Source organism: Haliaeetus albicilla, chromosome 6 (genome assembly GCF_947461875.1).
Source record: "Haliaeetus albicilla chromosome 6, bHalAlb1.1, whole genome shotgun sequence".
NCBI lineage: Eukaryota > Metazoa > Chordata > Aves > Accipitriformes > Accipitridae > Haliaeetus > Haliaeetus albicilla.
The window spans coordinates 40,130,672-40,157,201 of NC_091488.1; the positions used below are offsets into that span (position 1 = coordinate 40,130,672).

Consider the following 26,530-nt stretch of genomic DNA (forward strand, 5'->3'; position numbering starts at 1 on the left):
GAAGGCGCGCTGCTATTGGCGGCCGCGCGCCACGGGAGGGCGGAGCGCGGGCGCGTCCCCGAGCGGGCGTGGTCACGGCAGGGGGGCGTGGCCCCGGCGGCGGCGGCTCCGGTGGCTCGGGTGGCTCCGGTCTCCCCGCGGGCTGGAGGCGGTCGGTGATTTACACAAGTCGCTGCTCCGGGGTCGCTCCGCAGCGCCTCCGGAGCCTGCTCGGCGTTCGGACCGGCGCGTCGTGCCACGCAGCACCTAGGGGTCGGCGGGATTGAGTTTTACCGAATCGAACCGCCTGTTCGGTGGGGCGCAGGGAGGCCCGGCGGTGAGCTCCGGCGCCTGCGGCCCCGTGTGCCGGTACAGCCGGGCGCCGACATCCAGCCCGGTGGTGGGAGACCAGCGTCTCGCCCAGGAGGCCTCCCTGCACGGCAGAAGCGCAGTTCCAGGCACCACTGCTGCCAGGAGCATCCCTTCACTTCAATCTACTTTTAATGTAAAATATTTAAAAATCAAGTTGAAATAACAGGAGTGGTAAACAAACACCATGCACCATTGGAAGCTGGAAAGAAGGTTTTCTTTCTTTTGTATTTAAGATGGGGAATACAACTTTACAAAATGTGTGCATCTCTTAATTACTGCTTTTGTTAATGACAATTCAAAGTGAGATAATGACTCTGGTAATAACGATTATGGAAAGGCTATAATGTGTGTACAAAAATATTAACAACATTTACACTAAGCAACAGATTAGTGAAAGTAACACTGACAGCCAAATTCAGTCATGGTGTAAACTGATGCAACTCCACTGGCCTGCCTGAAGGCCAAGTTTGGCTCAGTACCTGTGTGAAAAATGCGCTTTTTACACAATACTAACAATTTTGTGCTTTCACACGTGCCTTGGAACTTCTCCTCCTCAATATACACCACTTTGGGCTAGCACTGACTTCACCACAATGCATATGTCCTTATGTGTGCCCTTTTCACATTCAGCAACAACTTTGCTCACCTTGTTTTGAAACAGGAATATGAAATAAAAGGGATACAGGTAAAATACTTCAAGCCATCTGAGGCAAGCGTATACCTTAAGGAGTGCTGAGTACTATGAGCAATGGTGATTGTAATGATAATGACAGCAATAATGACCTCAGTGCAGGGCATTTCCTGGCAAATACTGGGATTTTAAATTTAATTTTATTTTTTTTCAGTGAGTGCCCACAGGTGCCAATTTATCTAACACACTAGAAGAAAAAAACACAGGAGTGAGGACCTCACTATTGGTAGTCGCTTCATTCCTGCATTATGCAAAAAGCCATCTTACTGGTGCTTAAGTGTTCTTGCTTTAACAGCCTGTTCTTATCAGCAAACCATGTACTGAATTTTAAGTATGCAGTTATAGCTTACATGGGAATGCAATGGGATTCAGACTAGTTCATGAAGTCAAGCTGCTTTGTCCAGAGATGGACATAAGCTTGTGCTGAAATATATTCTGAGTTAGGAACACAGAGAAATGGGATATCTAAATACAGTACTGGACTGAGGCTCTGCCCCAAAACCACTTTGCTTCTGTGCCTCCAAGTAAGTCACACACAGCCATAATTTACCAAGTGTACACGCAGTTTTTGCCCAGATGGAAACATCCTGCTCCTGATTTCCAAACAACCTGCAGTAAAAACTCATACAAACCACTTCTGGGGAAAGGTGGAAGCACGGGGGAGCAGACACAGAGTTGCAGACACAATTGCAAATCCCACAAATTATCCTGCTCACTTATGTCTCCCTCTCTTCAAAATAAGAAGTAAGGCAGGGCTGTAACCCCCTCAAAGTAAGAAAGTGGCCAGCCCAGGAAGGCACAGAAAGGTTCCTCAAGCCGGGCATGCTCGCACGATCCACCTCATCCCTCTTCTCGTAACAAACCTTTCCACCTCTGCAGCTTGTTTGATTGCCAGCAGCTTGACTGTTGCCAAGTTCCCCTTCTTTGGCAAGCAGGGCTGATCAACCCTCTCACAAAGGCCTAACAAGGTAATGTCTGTACAGTGCTTAAGAACACGCAAAGTGCAATGTAAGTGCCAAATGTTCTTATTTTAGAGATTAATGAATTAATACTCCAAGAAATATACGCACTGAGGTAACTATAGCTTAAATACTACATTCCCTCACGATTAAAAAAAAATCCAACCTCATAGAACTTTTCTCTCTAGAAAAGATGAATCCTGAATATGAAGTGGTAATACCTTATTTATAGTCCGTCAAGTTTACCACAGCCATAGAGTGCCCTTTTAGTAAAAGCAAAACCAGGGAAGTGAACTGAAGTTCTCAGAGAAACTAAGAACTCTGCATTGATGATGTCCTCATATACCATCTCTGTGATATTTCCAGCACAGGTCTGCTCCCCACCCATTACATCTAGAGAAGCTGATGTCTCGTAACACAGAAGCAATGCACAATCCAGTTTCAGATCTAGCATTCTGATGGCCAGAAATATCCACTAGCAAGGGTAAGTAGGACCATAATCTGCATGAGCTCTCTGAAAAGTTCAGGTTTTGCCCTTAGTTAAGTCCATGCTTCTCATTTGGGTGCCTGTGATAGTAAGGCTGTATGTAGTATCCAATGCACAAGCTCCTATTAGAGCACTCCAGCTATCAAGTATAAACTGATTATCCTGGTGGTCAGAAAAGGATCAATGCAATAACAAATTAAACACTGCGCATACTTTTTCATTCCTGTATTGGCTTTGGCCAATAATGGACCCAAGATTCAACAGACTAATGTAATCTGGTCAATGAAACCAAACCCTGCATTCCTGTGCACTGCGTGATAGATTTAAGACATGGCACAAAAGAGTCAATAGCACCCTAAACAGTAAATGAATACTGCTGTAAAATGCTGATGTAAGTACCAGAATTCAGCTGGTTTTCAAGTGTTGAAAAAACACTGAAAACATCCCGACAAGGTATCCTGCTTCTGTTGAAACACTGACAGCTGTAGTAGGTCCCGCCTAGTGGTTTCATTCTGTTTTCTTACTCCAGTGCTCCTGTCAAATATTCCCTTCATCGATGCTCTGCAACTTAAGTCTTTGGCTAGCATGGGGCCTGGTACCACGCCGTGTGTTCATACTGCTTCCTGGCAGAGTCCGCACAGGGAACAGAGCTCCTGGTAAAGCATCTTCCCCAAACAAGCTGATTTTCACATCAGCTTCAATAGCTCTTGCTAAACTGGATGCGTAACTGTCCAGAGATTTATGGACTTCGGCTTTTACATGAAGAACAGAATTCTTTGCAGCTTCTGGGGAAAAAAAAAAAAAGGCAAAGCAACATATCAGAAAATTAACAAGTGATCAGCATGGCCGTGCAAATGCTTGAAGACTAATACTGATCCTTTTGTAAAGGCATGATCATGCCCTCTGCAAAATAACTACCCTACAGAGCGCTTTTACCAATGATACCCAGGGTTCCTAAACCATTCGTTGAACATGAAGCTTCAGAGTGACCTCGATAGGGCAAGCAGAGAAAGATTACCTCCAATTCAAGTGAAAAAAATGGGATCTGATGAAACAAACTGTTTATACATATTTAACTTTGAATTCAATGTATGTTGAATGATTTTCTGAATCTGAACTATGCATGCAGGATTTTATTGGTCTGAATTTGTACGCAACTGAAGTCAAGGGCCTGATTTCTTACTACCTAGTCCCCAGGATTAGAGACAAGGGGAATTGGCTGGCATCAGGCAAGACTTCATGCAGAAGACAGGAACAGAACCCTCAGTTTGTACTTCTGCTGTAAGCACGGCTTACAGCATTACATGGATTCTCAGTGCATTTGGACCAAGATCTTACACTTCACTGACACGAACAGTGCAGTTTAAGAGCTATTTTATACTATGTTTTAAGCCCAAACACCAGACACTGTGTTTATGGATTATCAGTCCCCAAATTCCAAGGGCTTCATCCAAGTAGTGATTAAAATCAGCAGTCTGCTGTCCTTAGGCTTAAATTTGCTCCAGCCACACTATGGGATCTACTTCCACTTCCAGTGGGGAAGTTGTAGAGCTCTCCATGCCAGTAGAGGTTGAAGACTGCAGTTGCAGACAGCAGTATGCTTCTTCCTAACCTTTTATTACCTTGGATACACCTGCTCTTCAGTGTTGATGTAGGTGCTTTTGTAGCGTCTATATACCTCTCTACCCACCATGTCGAGCAACACAGGTGTTTGTCCTAAATATAGCTCTTCAGTGTGGCTGCTGAAATAATTTAAAGTCTGAGAGAGCCTGAAAACCCCGAGACATACCAGGGAGAATTGCTAAACCTGTGGGGAGCTTTTGCACTAAGACCTCCTTCTTTCACTGAACTGCACAAAAAATTAGATGCCTGCCCCTACGTAACCACTCAGAAAGATAATGGGAAATGTATAGTAATGTATTTGTCCAAGGAAATAATCAGCTCATGCTGGGAAGAGGGCAAAAGTGAATTTTGCCAAGATGTTTGAAGAGCAAATTTCAGAGAAAGTGTCTTCTCTGAATTTGAGAATCATAAAAATCAGTCAGGTTTTATTACTTGATTCTTAAAGACATCCTGCTCATTTTTTTACTGTCCACATTTATTGTTTAGTAAACTCAGTTGTTATTATCAAGTCTTCTAGTTCATATTATCGTAACTATCAGCTTAAATTAAACTAACTTTGCCATATTTTACAGATGATCACAGCAACACTTTGCTAACACAGAATCAAGTGAGTTGACTGAAAAAGAAGTGCATGTGGTTCATCTATTTTCACCTATATCTGCTGAGAAACATACTAAGTAAGTGAAGTAAAAGTTAAGTTAAAAAAGTAAATTAAACAGAATGAAATTATATTCAGAGCATTAAAGTCTGAAATGGAAGCATTTCAACATGCAAATGACAAATTTGAGAGGAGACAGCAAATGAGAAATACTGGGATAATGGAATCAAAGCACGAGGGCAAGTAAATGTATTCCCTGAGAAACACAAACCAGACAACAGCCACCAGATGAGTGAAGTTGCAGAGAGGATACTGCTGTGCAACATAAATGACATGTATGCATGGAATCCCAGCTTCTAACTCTTGTCCTTGTCTGTTGCTACTGAAGAAGTGGAAGAAAGACCTGATCCTACCTTCTGTTGTACCTGCATGAATGATCAGGTCTGTCAACGTGAACAGTGGTCAGATATATTTTAAGGCAATTCTGAAGGTCGTGGGAGGCTGCCTGAGCAGACAATATAGTTGGTTCTGAGCATTTCCATGCTTACCACTAAACCCACCTTTAATTTGCTCTACTTCATCTTCAAACGTCACTGAACTCCTCCTTCGAGGAGGACAGATGCAGTGTGGGACAAGAGGGCCATCTGAGCTATAATCTTCAAGAAGCATTGTATCTGTTCCTGAAACAAAGCAGAGTTCTCAAGCAAAACAAAATAACACTGGGATACAATATTTAAGTGGTGACAAAAACTTTTCAGTTTATAGCAGTTCCTTCAAAAGATGTCTAAACCCAGCTTTTGAGTACATTTCAGCTCAAATTAAACACTGCACATAAAAAGAATGAGATCACAGTTTTCATTTGAAGGATTTGAAAATCTTTTCTCATTAGCCATCTAAAACCTCCAGCAGCTCCGAAATGCTCAGCTGCAGAGCTTATAATGTCAATAGGACAGCAGACAAAGGTGAAACCTTACCTTTAGTAAATAAAGGGTAAAGTTGAGGGCAATTTCCCCCATTTCCTGATGAAGACAAGAGGCTAACAATGGCTACCTGAGAGGCAGATGACCATAGCTGCCAAATGTCATGCTTGTAATCAGACCTGGATGGAAATCTGAACTGGAGAGTTTTTCTGTTCAATTTAGTTTGTCTCAAATAACCAATTTTGACTTTCTTGAAATGTATTTTAATGGGGAAAAATCCTTTGCTGGTTGGGAATTGTTTTTGTCTGATGAGTCTTTTTTGCAGTTTAGGAGTCTCTTTTATTTCACCTCCCTGCATTTGCTTTGCACCTTTCCAATATAAAAGAGTTTACAAGCAGAAGGAAATTCATCTTGGCATCTCTGCAACGCTTTCACACAAAGAGCAAGACTGTAGCCTAGACCTCCCTTGCAATGCTGGTCCCTGCTGTGTAAGAGAGAAGCAGAGCAAGCATTTCGGGGAGACACTAGGACAGTGCTGAGTGAGCAGTCCTCAGGGAAGCTGCTGTTGGAAGACACAGCTTGCACACATTCGATGTGTGACACTTTACTATCAGTCCATTTACTCCTGTGATGTGACAACAGGCCTAGGACAAAGAGCCTTCACAGGTTTTATAACTCCTCCAGGCGGTGGCTTCACATGCCTCTTCACCCACTTGACTGATTTTGACCCCCCAATTTATTCTTTTCACAATAAGGACATGTTCCACCACCCATTTTACAGAAAGACATCACTGTGGGTGTACCTCTAGACAACATACTCCTCCACAGGTCTAGTCTTTGCTGACAATTCATTGTGATATAGCAAAGTGATAAACTTTTTAAGGTGAAACTTGTGTGTTACATCATACATCTCCCTCCAGCATACAAGAAAGGGAATGAGCTGCTGCCCTAATACACAGTCCCAAATAAGCTAACAACTTTCTGTGCTATTCTGTGGATCAGCTGGGTTTGAGGCTGTCTACTGAAAACAGTAGACTCTTACTGATCTCTAAGAGTACCGGATCCTCCTCAGAAACGTAGTGTGCAATGGAAGGGTGACACTAGGAAAAAAGAGATACTGTCTTCCATGAAGCAGAATTTTAGCACATTTTTTCAAATGCACTAGTTTGGTGCATTTTTTTTTTTTTTCAGATGATGCCAGTGAAGAGACTAGCCTCTTATTCTTACAGGGTGGACCCTCATCCTTGGACTAATTGATCTTAAGGCAGCACTTGTAGCAATTAGGACTCAGGTCTCATTTCATATTTTGTGTACAGCTGGCACCGCTCAGATTTTTTTTTCCTCTCATACTATTTCACCTCTTTTTCACAACATGAAAAGCCCAGCTTCTGTTTGCCAGGGCAGAGAAAGACACGACTGCATCACAGGATACAGGATCATGTACAGCAGCAGGCAGCATTGAAGAGGGACTGTGACTTCTTTCTGGTCTTTAGTTCCTCACAGTAAAGGCATCCAGTGAAACAGTGTTTCACAGTGGATCACTGTATATCCATTCCCAGGCTATGGACTGTACCCCCTCCATAACCCAGTGGCACTTCTAACAGCATTCGGTATGTATTTAGTTTGTTAATTTCTTTAAACTGCTCAGTACCATTCCTCAAAAGATGATACACAACATCCTCTTAACTGAGACAGGTTTACCAGGATGCTAATCTCCTTTTATCACATACAGCTGCAGAATACCCACAACAGGCATAAAACCACCAGTGTAAAACAACTACCAAAATAAATCCCAGCTCCGTAGACTTCCTTTACAAAAGTAAGAAACAAACCTCTAACACCAAGCAAATGTTAGAAGATCACCATCTGGTGTCTCTAGAGCAGAAATACTCTAAAGTAACTGTGGTGCAGTTAAGTAGTGATAGCTGAATTAACTGCCAGAAAAATCTAGCTACAGTTCTGGATAGAAAATTACTGGCAGAACTCTTTTTCCCTTTTCCAAACCATCTTCAATTGAGCGATCTTTAGTGATGAAATCATAACCTGAAACTATCCTAAGTGTTTATGTTTACACTGCAGGATGAACGACACAAGGTCTCTTACAAACTAGGAAACAGAGAAGCACGTTCTCCACAGCACTTTGTCACTCTGTTCCTCGTGGATACAGGGAAAGTCCCTGAAGAATGATAGAAACTAAAGGACAAGGGCACAAAAGCAGTCAGTCCTGTTCCCAGGGCACATTATTAAGGGAGGGTCATCATTCCTTCAAGTAAACAGTATTTTGCAAGTAAATATATTGAGAGCAAGGAAGGCAAAAGGCAACTGCAGCAGTTTTGTTGTAACAGCTGGAACAGATGCTTCATGTCATCCATCCACCAAGAGACATCTGTATGTGTAAATACAGACTATCCCAGAGAGTTCTGCCAAGTTACAAGTGCAATCTTCTGCCCAAGAAAAGAGAGCAAGAGACTTTTAGTTACCTGAATCCTGTGAGCAGCTGAAACCTGTGTCTCCTGTGCTGCTGCTGTTTCCTAATGGCCGCCCACCTGCCATGAGGGCAGTGAGATGAGGAGAGAGTCCCAAATCTGCAAGAGAGTTTTGTTCTTCTTACACAATGAATGATTAAGGGGTCTGTAATAGAAAAACCCTCTTCCAGTAATACCCACTCTACTGCCTTATTTATTATTCTATGTATAAAACTTACCCAGCTGATCCAGAGTGCACAGCATCTGGACTTCCAGTCCTAGAAATCCAGTCAGCAGCTTTCAGGTATCCTTGGAGTCTTTCCATATAGCAAGTCTCCTTTCTACCTGCACCATCTCCCCCTAATCTTTTTGCAATTGCATGGTTTTTATCAGCCAGACAGGCTGAACACAGAGCATACACACTCAGAGAGATGGGGATATTTGCCAGACACCTTCTAGACAGAGAATAACCTGGCAGCCAGCAGCAGCTGTGACAGGCCATTAGTGTGGCAGGAAGCTCACGAGCAAGGCTGGGGCACCAAGATGCCTGGCTTCTTTCAAATCCCCAAAACAAGAAAGGAGGAGATTCTAGGATTCTTACAAAGGTGCTGCCTTTGGATCCCACCTCAAGATTTTGTTGTGGGTTTGGCTGCGTTTTTTTTTCCCCTCCCTATCAGCCTTCAGCTAATACACCTGATAAATTTCAAGCTGTTGGCTTCCTATCGCTTGGAAAGAGAAAAAAAACTTTCCTCTCTCTTCCCTGCCACCTCAGTTCCCAATGTATTCACCCATAGCATCTGCTGGATACAGATTTGCCAAAGCTCCTGCAGCTTGTGACCTGCCCACAGCTGCAGAACTCTTTCATTTAGATGGGAGTCTCTCCCAGTGATCCCAGGTTGAAGAAGAGATAACAGATGCCTTCCTGCTCTCCCCTTCCTTCTGCATTTTAGATCTTCCTTCCCAATTAAATAACTTCAGTTCCTGCCTCTGCATGAAATATCTCAAGGCACCCAATGAAGATGTCCTATTTTTGGAAGCTTCTGAACAGGACCAGGAAAATGATCAAAAATCAGAATTTTGTTGCATTGCTACTTTAAAAAAAAAACCAAACTCTGAGCAACTGAAGCTTCCAGCCTGCAACTTGGGGAGACATCAAATAGTTTTACTCTTTTACATGGTTTTGCTTTGTTCGTGATCTTTTCTTCACAACCATTAAGCCTACGAACTGAATTTACAGAAATAGTAACACCAGTGTAACTTCAGTGGATCTCAAAGAGTTGTAGCATAAAGCCAGGAATCAAAGAAGTGCTGTAAAATGTATTATTACTAGTGCTCAAATCTGGGTAACACAAAACAGTAGGCATGTGAAAGGAAATGCTTGAGAGAGAAGAAAATAAATTATTTTTATTAACCTCATCACTATGTCTTCTCTGGCAGAGAAAATTTTACTAGAGTAGCAGAAAGAGGTTAACTCCCACAAAAAAAATTTCTCCTTTCAAGTGTCTATGATAACCCGAACAGAAGATGAAAACCTCCAGAAACATCCCTCTCTGCTTAGAGCCCTGAAACATGCCAAGCACATGCAGACATTAAGCCTTGCTCTTACTGGTATTAAGGAAGAGTGTCTTTTGCAGCCATGCATCTTACCTGTGATCCTATTGGAAATGCTGAATAATCTCGATGTCCTATGCCGCTGAACAAAGGACTCGCGATAATACCGATCCCCAAAGCACATTCCTAGTAGTTCCTTGCGCACTGTCTTGTTCCACAGTCCATAAATTAGTGGATGGCAAATGGCACTGGAAAAGGATAACCATGTAGCTAATGTCTCCAAGGCAGGAGAAATACTATTTTTTCCCCAAAGTGCCTCTGATGTAATTACTACCATGTAAGGCCCCCATGTAATCACGAAAGCACCGATGACAACCAAGATGGTTATGAAAGCTTTGCACTGGTTGGCTGAGTAGACAACCCCTTGGAAAGCATTCCTTCGGCTGCCAGAAGAGGATGTAGAGGTGCTGGAGTTCTTCCTCCCGTTCCTCTGGGAGTCCTCCTCCACAATGACAATGCTACCACAGTGGATTTTGCGGGCCTTAATCCTTGCCACACGGAATATGAATCCATAGCAGATCATCATGACCACGAAAGGCAGCAACGCACACCAGATCTGCCAAAAGGCAGTGTAACCAGCCTCTTTATGCCAGGCCGCCACACACATCCACTTGAATTGGTCAAACTCCAAAGACGACCAGCCGAAAAGGGGAGGGAGGCAGCCGATAAGGGAATGTAGCCACACATACACAAGAGCTACCACTGCTCTGTTGCCTGTTATCTTCATCGGGTAAACCATCGGGTACAGCACAGCATAGTACCTGGTGGAAAAGAAAAGAAAGAGTCAACAGGAGCACAAAAGACGTACAATAAAAAAAAAGGAACATATTTTAATGATGTTGATTTCTAGTTCTCTTTTCTCCAAACCTCGAAGCAGCCTCAGGGACCCTGTTTATAAAAATAATTACATGTAAAAATACATATCCTTGCAGTCAAGATTGTAAAACTTAGCTGAAGGCACACATGCAGCTATTAAATCTGTCCCTACCTGTGAGTGCATGCTTAGGGTATAATCTGGAATTTTAAGTCATTATTTCTTGTTTCTCAAGTAGTATGTTATTATACCATCAATAGCTTTAAAAAACTCTAGATGCATGTCCACATTTTGCATTATTGATGACATCACTTTCTTCTGTTCTGTATCAAAATTTCACACAGGGCTGAAGGAATAATGACACTACAATGGTAAGCAGCGTTATCCACTGCAGTGTTTCTCAACTCTATGAGCAGCCAACGAGTCACTCTATGGAATGACTAGTCAATTTGTTATGATTCATTAGAAAAGAGCTGCTTACCGGTCTATAGCTATGAGTCCAAGAGTAAGCATGCTGGCTGAGCTGATCAGCATGTAGAGCAGGGCTGAGAAATTGCACCAAACAACTCCGAAGATCCATTCTCGCCTGATGGAGCTGGTGACGACGAAAGGTAGCACCAATACAGAGAGTAGAAAGTTGGAGAGGGTCAGGCTGAACACAAACTTGTTGCTCAATGTGAGAAGGTAAGACTTCCGATATAGGGTGACGACAATCACCAAGTTGCCCAAACAGATGAAAATAGCAATGACGATTATAGCAATGGACTCAGTGACTCTGACCGCCCCGTCTTCCTGTGTGGTGAGGTTCCTCAGGCCCTTCACATTGCTGAGGGAAGAATTGCTGCTCATGGTCAGAGCGTGCAGAGCTGGAGCAGCCAAGACATGATGAGCAGCTAGAAGCAGAACAACGCTCAGAAACATTCGGGCAAGATTTCTTCAAGCTCTCTCCAAAGACTGGAGGCCCTTTTGCCTGTGTTAATTAAAATTTACCTGTAGGATGCAGGAAACCATTTTAGAAGGGAAAGTGAAGGGGCAGGAAATTGCCTATGGGTACACCAAAGAGGTCAATGACAGTGCCAAGCCTAGAACAGGGAAGAAACTGAAAGACAAAAAGAGGTGGAAGGGGGGAAACAAGGAAGAAAATTAGCACATTTTACTTTCACATTTTCTAAGGATCTTACTTGTTTCTAAGCCATACTAATCAGCTGTACATCTCACTCAGTCCCTTCATCTAGGCTGTGAAGAAACAACAAGAATGTCACTACCAGTCTTTGTTTCTCTCACTTTAAAAAAAGTAACTTACTTTTTTTAAATTCTGCCCATTTACTCTGATTGTTACCTTATATTCTGCCTATACACTATTTGCTGGTGGTCTGTGGATGCCTAGCTAGTCATACCCTGCAGACTCTTTCTTAACAGTTGCTAAGTAACATTCAAAGACTCAGGGATCATTGCATGTACTCTCCTAACATCGCTTCTCCATGTTCATAACCACCTTAGCTACAGCGGTGATTCCATTTTACTGCCAAAGGACTGGGGGAACTGGCTTTCTGTACATGAGGTTCGAAAGACATTTCCTTGCATTAAGCTGTGGTCCACCCTACAGAAATGTTTGAGAACCTTTAACCCTTGACTTCCCAGTGTTAGCATCCATCCCACTGACTCACAACCTCGTTCTGTGAAACCTCGGTATTTCTCCCAGTTCCTTAGCAGCTTTCTCCCCGCTGCCTCCAACAGGCACTCCTACCTACTTCATTCAATCCTTCACCCATCTGCAGGCCAGCATACTGAAGAAAAAGCACCACCAAAAAATGCAAATATGCAAACCAGAAAACTAAAGAGTCCACCAATTAATATAGAGTTGATGTTAGCATTTCTTGGAAATCAGGGACTCGGGGAAAGTTGTCTCGGCTAACTCTGTGGCTGTGCCCACCCACGGCTCCCAAGCGGGCAGGAGTACTCACAGAAAGGCTTCCTTCTGCGCGGCTGCTGTGGCCTCAGGCAGCAATGTCAGGCTGGAGAGCTGCGTTTTTTCCATTTTAATCTGTGCTTCCTAAGAGCATAATTAAAGACATTACTGGGCCATGCTTTGTAAAACACAACTTAGCTCTTCTCTAGCGCAGCTGCCTGCCGACTGTTTGCAACACCGCTTCTCCTCGAGTTTCTCTCCTAGCACGCCTGCACCACCTCTGCGAGCCTTTCCAAGGCTTTTTGACCGGTGCAGGTTTCGGAAAGGCGGCTACCCCCGAGGGGCCGCGGCCGCTGCCTACGCGAGCGACGCCGGGGCCATCTGCTGCTGCTCCCCGTCCCCTCAGGGCCCTGCTTGCACCCCGAGGGGAGGAGAAGGCCTCCGGGGGAGGTGGGCAGCCCGGGGCGGGGAGAGCATCCCATCCATCCCCGCCCGGCCGCGGGCAGCCCGGCCAGGCGTGGCGGCACGCACAAAGCCAGCGGTGTCGAGTCGGAGATACGGTGGACGAGGCGGGGGGTCGCCATTTTGCCCCCGCGCTCCCTCCGGCGGCGAACAAAGGGCGGGGGCAGGGTCCTCCGCCCCGGGCATCCATCGACACCCCCCTCCCCACACACACAAACACACCCCGGCGGCGAGCGGGTCCCGCCGCGCCCGTCCCGTCCGCCGGTGCCGGCCCCGCACTCACCGCCCGCCGCCGCCGCCAGAGCGGGAAGTTTCGGGTTACAGCACCCCGCACCCCCCCCGACAGCCGCCGCCGGCAGAGAGGCCCCGAGCCGCGGCCCGACCCTCCCCCGCCACCGCCGTGCCCCTGCCCCCGAGCCGCCGGCCCGCCCCGCCGTCTCATCCCGCCGCGCCCCCTCCCCGACCGCCATTTTCTCGGCGGCCGCCCCCCCCGGCGGGCGGGTTCCCCCACCGCCCGGCCCCGAGTCTCGGCCTGCGACGCCAGGGGCTTGCGGGGAGCCAACAGGACAGACCCGTCCCGGGTCGAGGGCTCGCCCGGCCGGGCCGCTCCGCTCCGGCTGAAGGGGGGAGCACAGCATCTACCCCGCGGCACAGCCGCCGCTCCCCGGCACCGCAGGGCTCCTCGCAGCCCTCCTTCGCCGACTAACGCAGGGATCCGGTTAGAAGAGGGGGGGGGGGGAATCCATTTTACACAGATCAGGTGAAGTGACATGCCCCGACCCACGGAGCGAGTCAGTCGCAGAGAGGGGCTGACCCCAATTGCTAGACCTCCTAGACCCCGAAACGCCGTGACAAGCAACTCGGAGCAGATTTTGGGAGTTCTTCCCCCCCACCTGAAACAAGACACGGGTGAGCACAGTATAAAGGGTCAATAATATGTCGCATCCCCAATTCCCAGCTTCCCCATAGCCTGGACGACCAGTCTGGTTTGAGTTTGCTATGTTTCGGTTGCTCTGTGCTTTGGAAGAGACCGAGTTTTTCCATGGCATGGGGAGGGTCGCATTCCCATGGCTGCTGTCCTAGCTTGCACTGACCTGTCCAGCAGAAGGAGCCGGACCGTGCGTTGTGTCCCCCTGCTAAGGGAAGCTCCTGGGGAGTCACTCTGTCCTTTCGATGACACGGAAAAGCAACAGCAGCACCCAGCCACCAGTGCTGGAACAGTAAGTTACGTGTTGTTCTCAACCACTTCTGCCGATGCTTTTCTACAGGACTTTAAGCTTACCATGCTGTCCCATTTTGACCTTTTTAAAAGGCCATTCAAGAAGCTATCCAACCAGCACGGGAGGTTTCACACGTACGTACGCATCCACATCTGTAATATCTAAACCAGCACAGGGTCTCTGTACGTTGGAGCCGGGTAATGCTTGCTGAACCATTGAGCGCGGCCAGGGAGAACGGCCCGGGGCCGCCAGGGCTTCCGAGCTCCCCGTAGCCCCTTTCGCCTCTCCGTTGGCAGCACCGCCGCAGGCATCCTGCCGCCCAGCCCCCGTGGCAGGACCAGAGCCCCCCCCACCCCCGCTGCCGCCGCCCTCGGGCTGGGCTGGGCGAGGTACCACCGGGGATGCGGCTGGAGGCACGAACGCCCGCCGGGCAGACGCACCTTTTGCGCCGGCTGCTGCAGCCCGGTACCCCGGGAACAGCGGGCTGAGGCGAGCTCGCCGGCTCTTCGCGCCCAGCTGCCCACCGCGGCACCGCCGGGCAGAGAAGGCCGGAGACACCCCCCTCCCGACGGCGCAAAGCGGCTCGGGCCCCGCCGCCATCGTCCCCCGTCCCCGCCCCGTGCGTCACCTCCCGCCGCCGCACGGCTTCCGGGCTGCGCGCGCAGGGGCATGTCCACCGGAAGCGGAAGTCCCTTCAGTCGTTGCCGTTCGGGGTGTACGGGCTGCGGCGGAGAGGCGAGGCGAGGCGGGGCAGGCTCCGCCGCCCTTTTCGGCCCCGGTTGTCTTCTCCTCGGCGGGGCCTTCCCCCTCGCCTCCGCCATGCACCCCGTTTTCCAGAGCAGCCGGCGCGACTTCACTTTCGGGCCGTGGAAGCTGAGCGCCGCCCGGACGCACATTATGAAGTCGGCGCAGGCCGAGAGGTGGGGCGGGCTTGGGGACGGACCGGGGCGGGGGGGGACGGACACGGACACGGGACCTGCCAGGGCGCGGGGAGGAGCCCCCGCGGGGCTGGGACCTCACTCCCTCACAGCGAGGGGTTTGGGGGCCCTTTGTCGCCTTGCGCAAGAAATAAATGACGTTCCCTGGGCGGGGGAGACGCAGTTTAGTCCAGTAGCTCGGGAGGGTTTTCTTCCCCCTCTTTCTGCGAGGGTGAGCTTGATTCTTTGGCTTGAGAAACTGGGACGATTTGGGTTTCAGGTGGTTTCCAGAACTTCGTTTTTAATCATTGCTAATGGTTTTGGAGATCTAGACCTCTGTGAACTGAAGCCTGCTAATTAGAAGCCTGTTTTTCTTAATTACTTTCTAATGGTGATTAAGGTTCTTTTAAATGTGGTCCACAGACTCGCATAAGCTATTTCATGGTAACGGCTATTTTAAGATAGTGGTTTTCATTAAAAATTTATTATTTGCTCTCTCCTTGTGGTAGTAATTTCCACTGCTGTCAAACTGTTGGAGAAAATGCTCCTCTGTCAGCATCAAGTTCTTAAGTCAGGTTTACTAATGTGGAACTGAACAGTTCAGCTGTGTAGTGCTATAGCTGACCTTGGTGGCAGTTGAATTTCACGGGTGCTTCTTGGTTTCAGTATCTGGAATACATACATGGAAATCTTGTTAGTCTTGTTAAATGTATCTTTGTTCATATTGCCTTTAGCTTTTTGGAGACTAATTTGTTTGATAAAGTCCCAAGTCTTGAAATGTTATGCTTTTTTTCTTAATTATAGTAAACTATGTAAACGTTAGGTTTTGTAACGTAACAGCTTAATACCGCTTGTTTTTTTTAAAACTGGATATCTGCCTTAAAACAGGTAAAAACTATGTTCCTTTCTCCATCTTTATCCTATGTTCAGTGCCTAAAATAGTCCTCTCAAACTGCTTCTGACTAATGGTCCTTTAGTTTTTTGCAGTTACAGGTAAGAAAATTTGAATCCTGTGACTTAGTAATTTTTCTGTAATGAGGATATGAGGATTCAACATCCAGCTAAGCTGTACCTGTGTCCTGCAGGGGAAGGAGGACTATTACTAGAGTATCCCATTTTTACGGCACGTTTGTGAAGACTTATTTTGTAGGATGCTACCTCCTAAAAATTAAGATCTTTATTCTTAAGATCAGGAGTATGTTAACTCTCTTCACTGTGAACAAGAGAGAGACTTGAACTGCCAGTCTGGAAGCCAGATTGCCTGCTGTACTCGTCTTCTGATCTATTCAGTTTCTTTAACTGTAGCTATTTTAAAATAAACAGTCACCTCTGTAATTTTCAGAAATTACTTTTATCTGTTTAGATGTCTTTGAGGGACACACAGTTTTTCAGAATGTGTTGAAAAAGGCTGAAAAGTAAAGCTGCAAGAGCCACAACACAAGCTTGACAGAACATAGAAGATTTTGCAGGGTAGGGAGAAGTCCAAAATTAGCTGTTTACCTGTAGGTCTTGGTACCTAGCATGAGATCTGCGAAACAGTTCCTCTACTTGAAGAGTCAAGAACTATGCAGTGCTTTTAGTCAGCATCCTTTTATAATGTATTTCACATGGCATTTTGTTTTTATTGCTTATTGTCCTCCTCAGAGGGAGGACTCTTCACACTCTTCCCCTGCTCCAGCGTGGTGTCCCTCCCACGGGAGACAGTCCTCCATGAACTCCAACGCAAGTCCTTCCCATGGGCTGCAGTCCTTCACGAACTTCTCCAGCCTGGGTCCCTTCCACAGCATGCAGTGCTTCAGTCACAGACTGCACCAGCCTGGGCTTCCCACAGGGTCACAGTCTTCTTTGGGCACATCCACCTGCTCCAGCGTGGGGTCCTCCCTGGGCTGCAGGTGGATATCTGCTCCACCATGGACCTCCCTGGGCTGCAGGGGGACAGCCTGCCTCACCATGGTCTTCCCCCCAGGCTGCAGGGGAATCTCTGCTCCGGTGCCTGGAGCACCTCCTGCCCCTCCTTCTTCACTGACCTTGGTGCCTGCAGGATTGTTTCTCTTGCATATTCTCGCTCCTCTCTGTGGCTGCTGTTTCTGTTGCACAGCAACTTTTCACCCTTCTTAAATCTGTTATCCCAGAGGCACTGCCACCATTGCTGATGGACTTGGCCTTGGCCAGCAGTGGGTCCATCTTGGAGCCGGCTGGCACTGGCTTTGTCAGACATGGAGGAAGCTTCTAGCAGCTTCTCACCGAAGCCACCCCTATAGCTCCCCCACTACCACAACCTTGCCGCGCAAACCCAATAGGATGGTTTGAGATTTTCTGCGGGGATCATGCTTATTTGGTTCATGCAGTACTTTGTTCAGTTAGGTCTGTGGCTATGGCTGTGGCTTTCATGCTTAAGGTTACAAATACCAGTATGTATTCTCTGCCAGCTTGGGAAAGTAGTAGAGCACAAGCAGTGTCTTCTGCACTTTTCACTTACTCTGCCAGGGTTGTTTTTAGCCCCTTTTTGTAGGCTTCTAAATTTGGAGGTATGGACTACTGTCTAGTGAATTTAAACTTGCTGACAATGAGTGCTTGTTCCTAAAACTTTTCAGCCACCTGCCAAAGTAGTTCACGGATCATCCAGGAATTTGCTACAACAGGTTGAAATCTGCTGCTTCGTGCATATCAGATTTTTTTTGCTTCCTCATGTATGAGACTTTCGTATGAGCCTGATGGAGAAGGAATGTTTTAGGAATACTTATGTGGTGGAAAAGTAACTTTAGATCAATCACTCTGCAATTCATGTCGAATGATTAAACTGGGAAAACAACAAAGTTTTGCAGAACATACTGATAATGTGTCTTGTAAAATACTTATTCCAAAACAAGGACTGCTTTCACTGAACTATAGCTGACTGATCTCTCTTCATGGGACTTTTATTTTTCTGTGCAGATTGGCCGATGAATTACACATGCCTTCCCTGCCAGAGATGATGTTTGGTGACAATATCCTCAGAATACAGCATGATCGTGGTTTTGGAATTGAGTTCAATGCAACAGATGCTTTAAAATGTGTCAATAATTGTCAAGGTATGATCAAAGTGGCTTGTGCAGAGGAGTGGCAAGAGAGCAGGTACAGTATTTTATCACCAGTGGGCAAGTATTGGTGTGTTGTATGTGAAACTGTCATAAAGTAGTTAAAAGAACAGACTGAACTCTTGAAGACCATGTTGCATTTGGTTCTACCATAGAAACAACATGTGATCACAGAAATCACTTAGCTTTTCTTTGCCATGATCATCCTATCTGTGAAATTGGGCCAACTGCATTTTTCAGACATGTCTTGGCTTTCTTAATATAAACTACAAGTTTAACATGGCTTAATGCTCTTTCTGTTTATTCAAACTCGAGCATTACAAGATTGTATTGTGTGGTGTTGCAAAGTGCAAAATGCTGTACGTGTTCAAAATCTTAGCTTTAGGAATATAGCAGAACCATTACCATGCATGAGAACTAATTGTACTGTATTTACAAGTATTTACCAAATTAGTTGCAGAGCACCTAGAAATAAAGCACAGAGAGAAATCAAAGCTGTTATGAAAACTAAGGCAAATAGCAGTGTTAATGATTGCTGTGTGTTATCAGCAGATTGCTTTCTGCCTACTTAAAGAAAAAATGATATTGAAATAGAAATTTTTCAACAACATTGAACTAAAATCTTTATTTTGACTCATAGGACTGAGATAGTGTTAGCACAGGAATCCTGGTAACGGTTTTCTAATTTATTATGGAAACATGCTATGAAAGAAGCAGTACTATATGATGAAGTCTTGACATCGTCATTGCAGCACAGACAATGCTGCTGTTTTTCTTGAAGAGTGTGGGAATTGTAATACATAATCTTATGTGCGGTTGTAATTTTTTAAGAATTACTACAAAGTACGCTGTTTTCTCTTTCACTTCTGAGGAGTGAGACTGAGCACACTAAGGAAGTTGTCAAGCCATACGATTGGACTTACACAACAGACTACAAAGGAACATTGCTGGGAGATACTGCAAGGTTAAAGGTAACCATTTTCTCCTTGTTAAATGCTGATTGTATATTGTTTCAGTCAAACAAACACTTTTTTTTCTTTAAAGCTGTCATTTACCTTTCAATAGCCTTCTGTAAAATCTTTCATGTTTCACAGTTTCTGACTTCAAAGTACAGTTTGGGCTTTTCATGTCTCTCAGCATGTTATTCTAGTCAAATCATGGCTTATTTTAATAACTGGGTGATGTTTTTTAAAGCATTTAAAGCATCCTAAAGCAATTTAGGATTATATAAAAAGGTGCCATTGTGTCCCTTAGTGAGGACTTACTCAGAGAGTAAAGCACATGGGATCTTCAGCGCTTGCTGGATGCCCCTCTGAAGCCCTGAGCTCCTCGCACACAACAGAACTATCAGCTGTGAAATTCTTTAGTACCTTTACTCTGTGTTGCTTGCCTGTTTGTCTAAGCAGATGTGTAGATCTGGCTGCCTTCAATGGCTTTGTTTTTCTGCAACAGTAACTCCTTATATTTAAACTCACAGGCCCTCCCTTGTCTTTATTTTAAAATAAGACTGAAGTTCCCAGCTTCTCTTTACTCTATACAGATTGCTTGCTACTAAGCAGATAACCCATATTAATTTACTAGGGTTGCGTTAGTTATAGGTCACTTGAGTTATTCTGGAATTGAAAGTGTGGTATAGAAATAAATGATGTCTTGTTGGCCTGTAGTCTTTAGGCAGCGGAAGTGTATGAGTGTATATGGAGACCATGAGATGGAAAACATATAGGTACTTGATTTCCATGGAAAGGCTTTATTAGAATCCTCTTCAGGGTTTGTAGTGTGGTAGAGATACTAAATGCATGGAATCCTGTTTATAACCCAGAACTTCTCATTTGTATGTTAAACATTAGGCATCTTCAAATGTTTTGAAATACAGAAAGTGAGCAGAATTGTTTGCAGCTGAAACCCTACTGAGCCTGTGCCCAGAGGGAAGTTTATTAAGAATTTTCCACTCTTGGTTTTTGCTTTGATTGATGTTTCCTCTTGGAAACTTTGGTTTTAATTTTAACTTTTTCTCTTAGAAATCTGGGATGTTTTAAGTTTAGTGCTCTAAAAGCTTTTTCCTTTCTAAAATGAGCAATTGTGGTATTTAAAAGGTCAGGGCAAACTTTATGTAGTTTGGCAACAAATTAATAGGCTAACTGTTCTTAATCTTTTTCTTTAGGTTGTTCCTACAACAGAACACATAAATACAGAGAAATTGAAAGCTAGGGAACAAATTATGTTTTTTGAAGAAGTACTTCTGTTTGAAGACGAACTTCATGATCATGGAGTATCAAGTTTGAGTGTAAAAATAGTGAGTAGTGAGAGGTGTATACAAGATGCTTGGTGACTCAGTTGGCTAATACATGCAAAATGCAGTCACTTTTTGCTTGTTGTTCCTTCTGGGATTTAAGTTTAAAATGCAAAGTTCTTTATCCTCGCTTTTAGAAATATAGTCTTACTGGAAACTATGTTGTCTAGAAGTCTTTCTGTCAGTTGCTTCAGGGAACAATCTTTTCTCTCTTTCTGCATCCTGCTTAGGAATCTTCTGAGACACTGTCTGCCCTGCTGTCCAATGATAGCTGTAGCATATCAACAGCCCAAATTTTGACTTTACTACTGAAAGCTCCTCATACTATCTTTCATTGTGAATATCTGATGCAGATAAGTGCATACTTGAAGTAAAACTTTGTAATATGCTGAATGGAACATCTTTATTTTTGCAGAGAGTTATGCCTTCCAGCTTTTTTGTGCTGTTGAGGTTTTTCTTGCGAGTTGATGGGGTACTTATCAGGATGAATGATACAAGGCTTCATCATGAGGTAAACCCTTACTTGCTATCATGAATATTTTACAGATGCTCCTTTGCCATGTTACTTTCAGAGAAGACCTGCTGATACTCCTGTAATTTAATTCTGATGTTTGGGGGCATAGAGGATACCTGAGCTGAACTTTGAAGTGTGTTTTATTGTTGTGGTGCTCAAGTAGCAACCAAGTGCTGGATACCATGGGGCTAGGTACTGTATGAGAGCAGAGTAGGCTACCCCTCATGTGATGTAATAATTTAAATACATTTGACAGAGGCTGATTAGATGAAGTACAAGAGGAAAAATGGGCAACAGTAAATGGTGTGATACTGTTCTTACCCTCGTCTCCAAGTAAATGTTATTTGGCTTGTCTAATACATGACTGCAAGTTTTAACTTGCAAATAAGTGTCCATACTACATTGAGTTCTAGTATCTCATAAATAATACAGAACTTAACAGTGGTGGTTTGTTTATTTTGTCCAGCTGTATTCATACTGATGTAGGAGTTGTAGCTGAGTAAAGATGAACAAGCATAGTCAGTCGTAGATTATTTTTTTTTCATGCATGCACGCAGAAAGGTGATGTTTGGGAAAGAAAACATTGCTGAACATCTTTCTCTGTCTTCGTGAATTTGAACATATGTTTCTGCTCTCAGGTGAAAATCTGTGGTCAACCAAATTCAGATGCTTACTAAATTCAATGTATTTAAAATGCTCATTTTGCACTAATACTAGATGATAATTTTGTAATTAATTTTTGCCATTTTTTTTTCCCATTAGGCTGACAAGGCCTACATGTTGCGAGAATATACATCCAGAGAAAGCAAAATATCAAGTTTAAAGGTATTGCATTTTTTTAAATGTTTTTTGGTTTTTTTTCTGTCTACTTTTGAAATTTGTTTTATGGTCAGCGTAGAAGATACTGTGTCTGTAAGTCATTTTTTGTTAGGTTTGGAATTGATACAGAGGAAAAACCTTATGCTTATACAACATTTATTTTGGTGATTTCAGAGCAGATTTGCATTTGTAAGTGCTCAGATCACATGACAAGATACAGGATTGGGTTACTTTTTCTACTTTTGCATTAACAAGATTTAAAAATTATTTTTCATAGAACTGTTCAGCCACAAAATCAGGTAGTCCATGTCCCATGATGCTAAATTCAGGGCTGGTTGTATGTTTGCAAGTAGTATTAGGGGTTAAGATCTGTTTGGTAATAGACGCATTCAGTTTTTCTCCAGTAAGTTTAACAGCCCACCTTAAAACTCCAGTAACGGCTCAGAATATTTTGTGGCACGTTTGGAGTTGCAGCTGTTGATTTTTATTCTTGACCCAACACCTGATCTTGGGTATTCTTGTTACTTTCCTTCCCCCTTGTTTTTCCTTCACTGGTAAAAAATGGCTAACGTGTTACTAACCTTCTGAGGGTCTGAGCATTTTGGCAAAATGCTTTTCGTTTTGAGGAAAGGGGCACTGTATCATTTCTTACAACATGTGATCCCTATAAACAGGACTAAATCCAGACATGAGTTTTTTTGATAGTTTTGTGGGTTTTGAAATATAAATCAGTGATGTAGGTTTTACTTCATCTCATGTTTAAAAATTATCATCTATGTTAAATAATTTTTACTGCCTGTTGTTATAGAGAGGAAATGCATATGGCTTTTCAGTTCCCTAGATCAGCTTGCACAGGTAAAGCAAAAAAAATTCCTGCTTCACTTAGGTTTGAAATAATTGGAACAGCAGTATGATTCCTTGCGTGTTAGGGGTAGCCAAAATACAGGTTGCATTTGAATGGCCCTGGATACATTTCTTAAAGAATGTTAGAAAGTTCAAAGGTGGTTTGCTCAGTATACGTTTGTTTTTTTTCATCAAATGTCTTGTATGTGATGACATTAAGTTGTCTACAGGAATGTCCGGAGAAAGATATTGATTAACGTAATGAAACCACCTAATTTTTAGTGGGCATGGTTGATGTTTGGACTCGATGATCTTGAAGGTCTTTTCCAACCTAAATGATTCTATGATTCTATGATTTCTTCAAATATGAAATTAAAATCCAGGGAGTTTTCGTATTTCACGCAAATGTCTGTGGTAGACTTCATAAAACTAAGATACATGTTGAGGTGTATCAATTATCAATACCTAAATCTGAGCAACTCCAGTGAATATATTGCAATGGCTAGAAGACATTAACCATAGGATCCCTTGTGGCCATCCTAGTCTCATCTAGAACTAGAACCTCAAAAAGACTGTTTGTTGCATTCAAATGATAAATATATTTTTTTAAAACATTGTAGCAGGTCATGAATGTCTCTGACTTTCTTGTGCTCTTGTAATGAGCTACTTAAAAACATTAAATACCTTTCCTTAGCCTATTGATCCACACAAGGAGTGAAAGACTATTTGAAGTTATAAGGTAAATTCTGATAATCATACCTGACTTCAGGTGTTTAAATCAGGTTAATTGTAGACTAATTGTCTGTAAAAGTTTGGGTTTGGAATACTTTTTTTTTCCTCCTTTCATTCACTTGTTTCATGTAAAATTTTTGCTTCTTAGCACGTTCCACCTTCCCTGTTCACGGAACCTAATGAGATCTCTCAGTATCTACCCGTAAAGGAGACAATCTGTGAAAAACTAGAATTCCCAGAGAAGCTGGAGCCAAAAGCAGAAGCATCACTGGAAACCATGTGTGTTAAGTCTAAATAAATGTGACTTTATATGGACTTGAAGTAGGCTGGAGATAATGTGATCGTGTAACCATTGCCATGGGGGGCGGTTTCACTACTAGTGGAATAAAGAATTTGGCTAATTTTTCTGTAGCCCTGAGAGAAAACATTTCAAGCAGGTTTTGCTAATGGTGTTTTTTGTTTGTTTTTTTTTTAACCTGTATCTGGAGTTAATGATAGGCCGGTCGTGAGTTATAATTTTCAATGGCATTGGAGAGAGACTCATGATTAAGAATGTGGGTTCTGTTTATTTCAGTGGTTAGGCAGTATTGTCTGGACCCTCCACCACAAACACTTCTGTGCTGCTTCAGATACTAAGAGACTACTGGAGTCATAAAATAGACATAATTTTATTTTTATTGAGAAATCATCCACAGTAAAAAAAAAAAAAATTTCCTCTGCATTTATTTTGAGCTGTCAGACCTAAACTAAACATTTTGCTTTGCTTCCCTACTATGAGCTGATAACCAAATAAGTTACTTTTTGGAGTCTCTGATCCAGATTCTAACTTAAGAATATTCATCTCATCTGAGGATAGGTTTAAGGAAGAAAAAAAAAAATTGCATTTGTTGGACACTATATATAGAGGTAAAATTACCTTATTTGTGAGGCATTAACTCCAGAGCAGGAGAAAAGCTGGAGGTTAACACACTGGTAAGTCTCTTCACAAATACTAGTTTAATCTGATGTTAGCCAGATTTCTCTAGGCAGTTCTGGAGACTGTTACTTGGGGTTGGTATGCTGCTACAGTCACGTACTATATTGGAAACGCATTGTACTGTATTGACCTTCTGTTAGATGTATTGGATGGTGCCCATGTATGATGGTTATACTGCCCTGACAGTCAAATTGCTAAATTGCAGAGTGGCTTAAGGCTGGGGAAGAGAGGGGTGTTTAGTCTCTACTCCCTAAAGGATGCTGGTATTTGCAGTTTGAGAAACAAGATCCTATATAGCCTTAAAAGGATGCTAACATGTATTCCAGATACATAATTTTGGTTTATTTTTAAAATTCTTGAAGTTCTGATAATAATAGAAATGTGATCACATGTATAGTCATGGTTTTAACTCAACACTTTGTGGATTAAACTTCAAATATTTGTATTGCTTTTGGAAATCCTAAATTATGTTAATGGTTTGGCCTAAGAATGGGGGAGCTAAACAGACTTGGCTAGGTTTACTGCTCACACTCAAGTGCAAGAAGCGAATGACTGTAGCAAAAAGCAGGCCTTGTGGTTTAAGGTGATGGCAGATAAGAATATGTACAGATCCTGATGTCTTGGAGTTTTTGTTTAAAAATCTGCATATTCTACACTGCATGGCTTAATAGAAACAACCCACCTCAAAACCTGGTACTTAACCAGGTCTTTTGAGAAATGGTTTTCACTTAGAGAAGACCCTGACATTTTCAGAAAAAAGTCTACTGCCATCTAAGTGACTGTTTTTTTAAAAAACCCAAACACCACACTTTATTTCACTTTTATTTGAGGCAGCCTGGTCTAATGAATTGATCATAACGTTGAAAGGTAGGAACTAACTGCAGTTTTTCCTGTGTCACTGATTTACTCTAACCATGGGGAAGTCACCTCTCTGTGCCTCAGTTCCCTGTATGTAAGAATGAGAGTTAATACATGACTAACGCACTGAAAGTCTGCAAGGATTATTTTGTAATAAGTTATTAATTAGAATTTTTTTTTCCCTGAATACACCTTCAGCCTTATCTTTGGAATCCTTTGGAAAGGATTACTGCAAAAAATTTTATGATCCATGGGATAAAATGAGTTAAGAAATTAAACAGTCTCTTGAAAGAAATTATCAGCCAGACATGATCTGGGTGAGTGAATTTATGGCCACTTTGAAATAGAGGTGAGGTCCTCTATATTTCCCATTACAGTCCTAAATTCTGTTGGCTTTTTTTCATCTTTCTGCACTTGTTTCCTAAAGATTTTAGTGTCAGGATGAAGAAAGGGCTGCAAATGAATGCAGCACGGAAGCGATCAAAATTCATTCAGTAATAGAAGATTATTTAGGTCCACTCCAGTGGTAGAGGGATATGGGGAGAGAGTGAAAAGGAAGGGAACAACAAATGAGGGTGAAGAGATATTTTGCTGGTACAAGTAAATCATGGCACTTTTACTCTAAGCATATATTATTTTACATGCCTTAAAGGCTTATAAAAACACACTTGAAAGCTGGTAGTGACTGAGAGGAGAGCTGATGGTAGTACTAGCATGAAGGAAACTATATCTGCATTCATTAATTAAAATTATGATTTGGGTTTGGTCAGTGATGCTAATATTAAGCCTTACTAGGCTAAAGTATAGTGTTGGGGGGAGCCCGCAGAATCGACACCTAGCGTTGAAAAGGGTGCTCTGCATGTTTAGCTTATACTGTGTATTTTATCTTGTCCATCATACATACTAATTTGTGACCTGTTGATACAATTGTCTTGAATGGACTTGAATCCTGACTATATAGATATGTGATATCCATCTATTTTGGGTGCTGTGCATTTAAGTGGAACACATGTGTTGGGGCAATCACAAGAACATGTTTAGGAAGTTACAGTTACTACAAAGTAAAACTTGGAGCACTTTGTGACTCTCTTACACCACATGGATTATCAAGAAGCAGCAGTATAAGCTCAGTGGTACAACTTTTCCACAGAAAAGTACCACTTCAGATACATAATTTTACGGGGAGGGAGTGGGGTGATTCTCCAGCTGTTTTGTGGCAAGTTTAATGTGTCAGTTTATATTCTTTCTTGTATGTCGCTAAATAAAATGTACCAAACATTTTATAGTTCTGTTTTTATCTGAGCAAAATAAACTGAAATAACTACTCGTGCTGCTGAATTTTCCATGCTAGTAAGATGTTGCATCCATATGCCTTTGCCTGTCGTCAGACTGCT

The 26,530-nt window shown here is 43.4% G+C and overlaps 2 protein-coding genes across 7 annotated transcripts; one reads left to right on the top strand and one right to left on the bottom strand.

Moving 5' to 3' along the window:
- Nucleotides 1-543: 543 nt before the first annotated feature.
- On the bottom strand, nt 544-14,918 carry GPR161 (G protein-coupled receptor 161). 5 transcript variants are annotated; one of them, XM_069785729.1, is made up of 7 exons: nt 14,788-14,918; nt 12,484-12,572; nt 11,001-11,618; nt 9,742-10,466; nt 8,110-8,214; nt 5,270-5,389; nt 544-3,273 (listed from the first exon to the last, which is right to left on the bottom strand). In XM_069785729.1, exons 3-7 carry the CDS (start codon nt 11,438-11,440, stop codon nt 3,026-3,028), a joined length of 1,638 nt encoding a protein of 545 aa, XP_069641830.1. In that variant the 5' UTR covers nt 11,441-11,618; nt 12,484-12,572; nt 14,788-14,918; the 3' UTR covers nt 544-3,025. The 5 variants fall into 5 exon arrangements, with proteins under 5 accessions (XP_069641830.1, XP_069641831.1, XP_069641828.1 ...); XM_069785730.1 differs by lacking the exon at nt 14,788-14,918 and adding an exon at nt 14,551-14,715 and having other exon boundaries at nt 11,001-11,509; XM_069785727.1 differs by lacking the exon at nt 14,788-14,918 and adding an exon at nt 14,551-14,715.
- On the top strand, nt 14,808-26,460 carry TIPRL (TOR signaling pathway regulator). Of its 2 annotated transcripts, XM_069785731.1 has the most exons (7): nt 14,808-15,030; nt 17,962-18,141; nt 18,976-19,075; nt 20,266-20,397; nt 20,810-20,905; nt 21,671-21,733; nt 23,451-26,460. In XM_069785731.1, the coding sequence occupies exons 1-7, from the start codon at nt 14,930-14,932 to the stop codon at nt 23,598-23,600; spliced, it is 822 nt and encodes a 273-aa protein (XP_069641832.1). In that variant the 5' UTR covers nt 14,808-14,929; the 3' UTR covers nt 23,601-26,460. The 2 variants fall into 2 exon arrangements, with proteins under 2 accessions (XP_069641832.1, XP_069641834.1); XM_069785733.1 differs by lacking the exon at nt 20,266-20,397.
- The last annotated feature ends 70 nt before the right edge of the window (nt 26,461-26,530 follow it).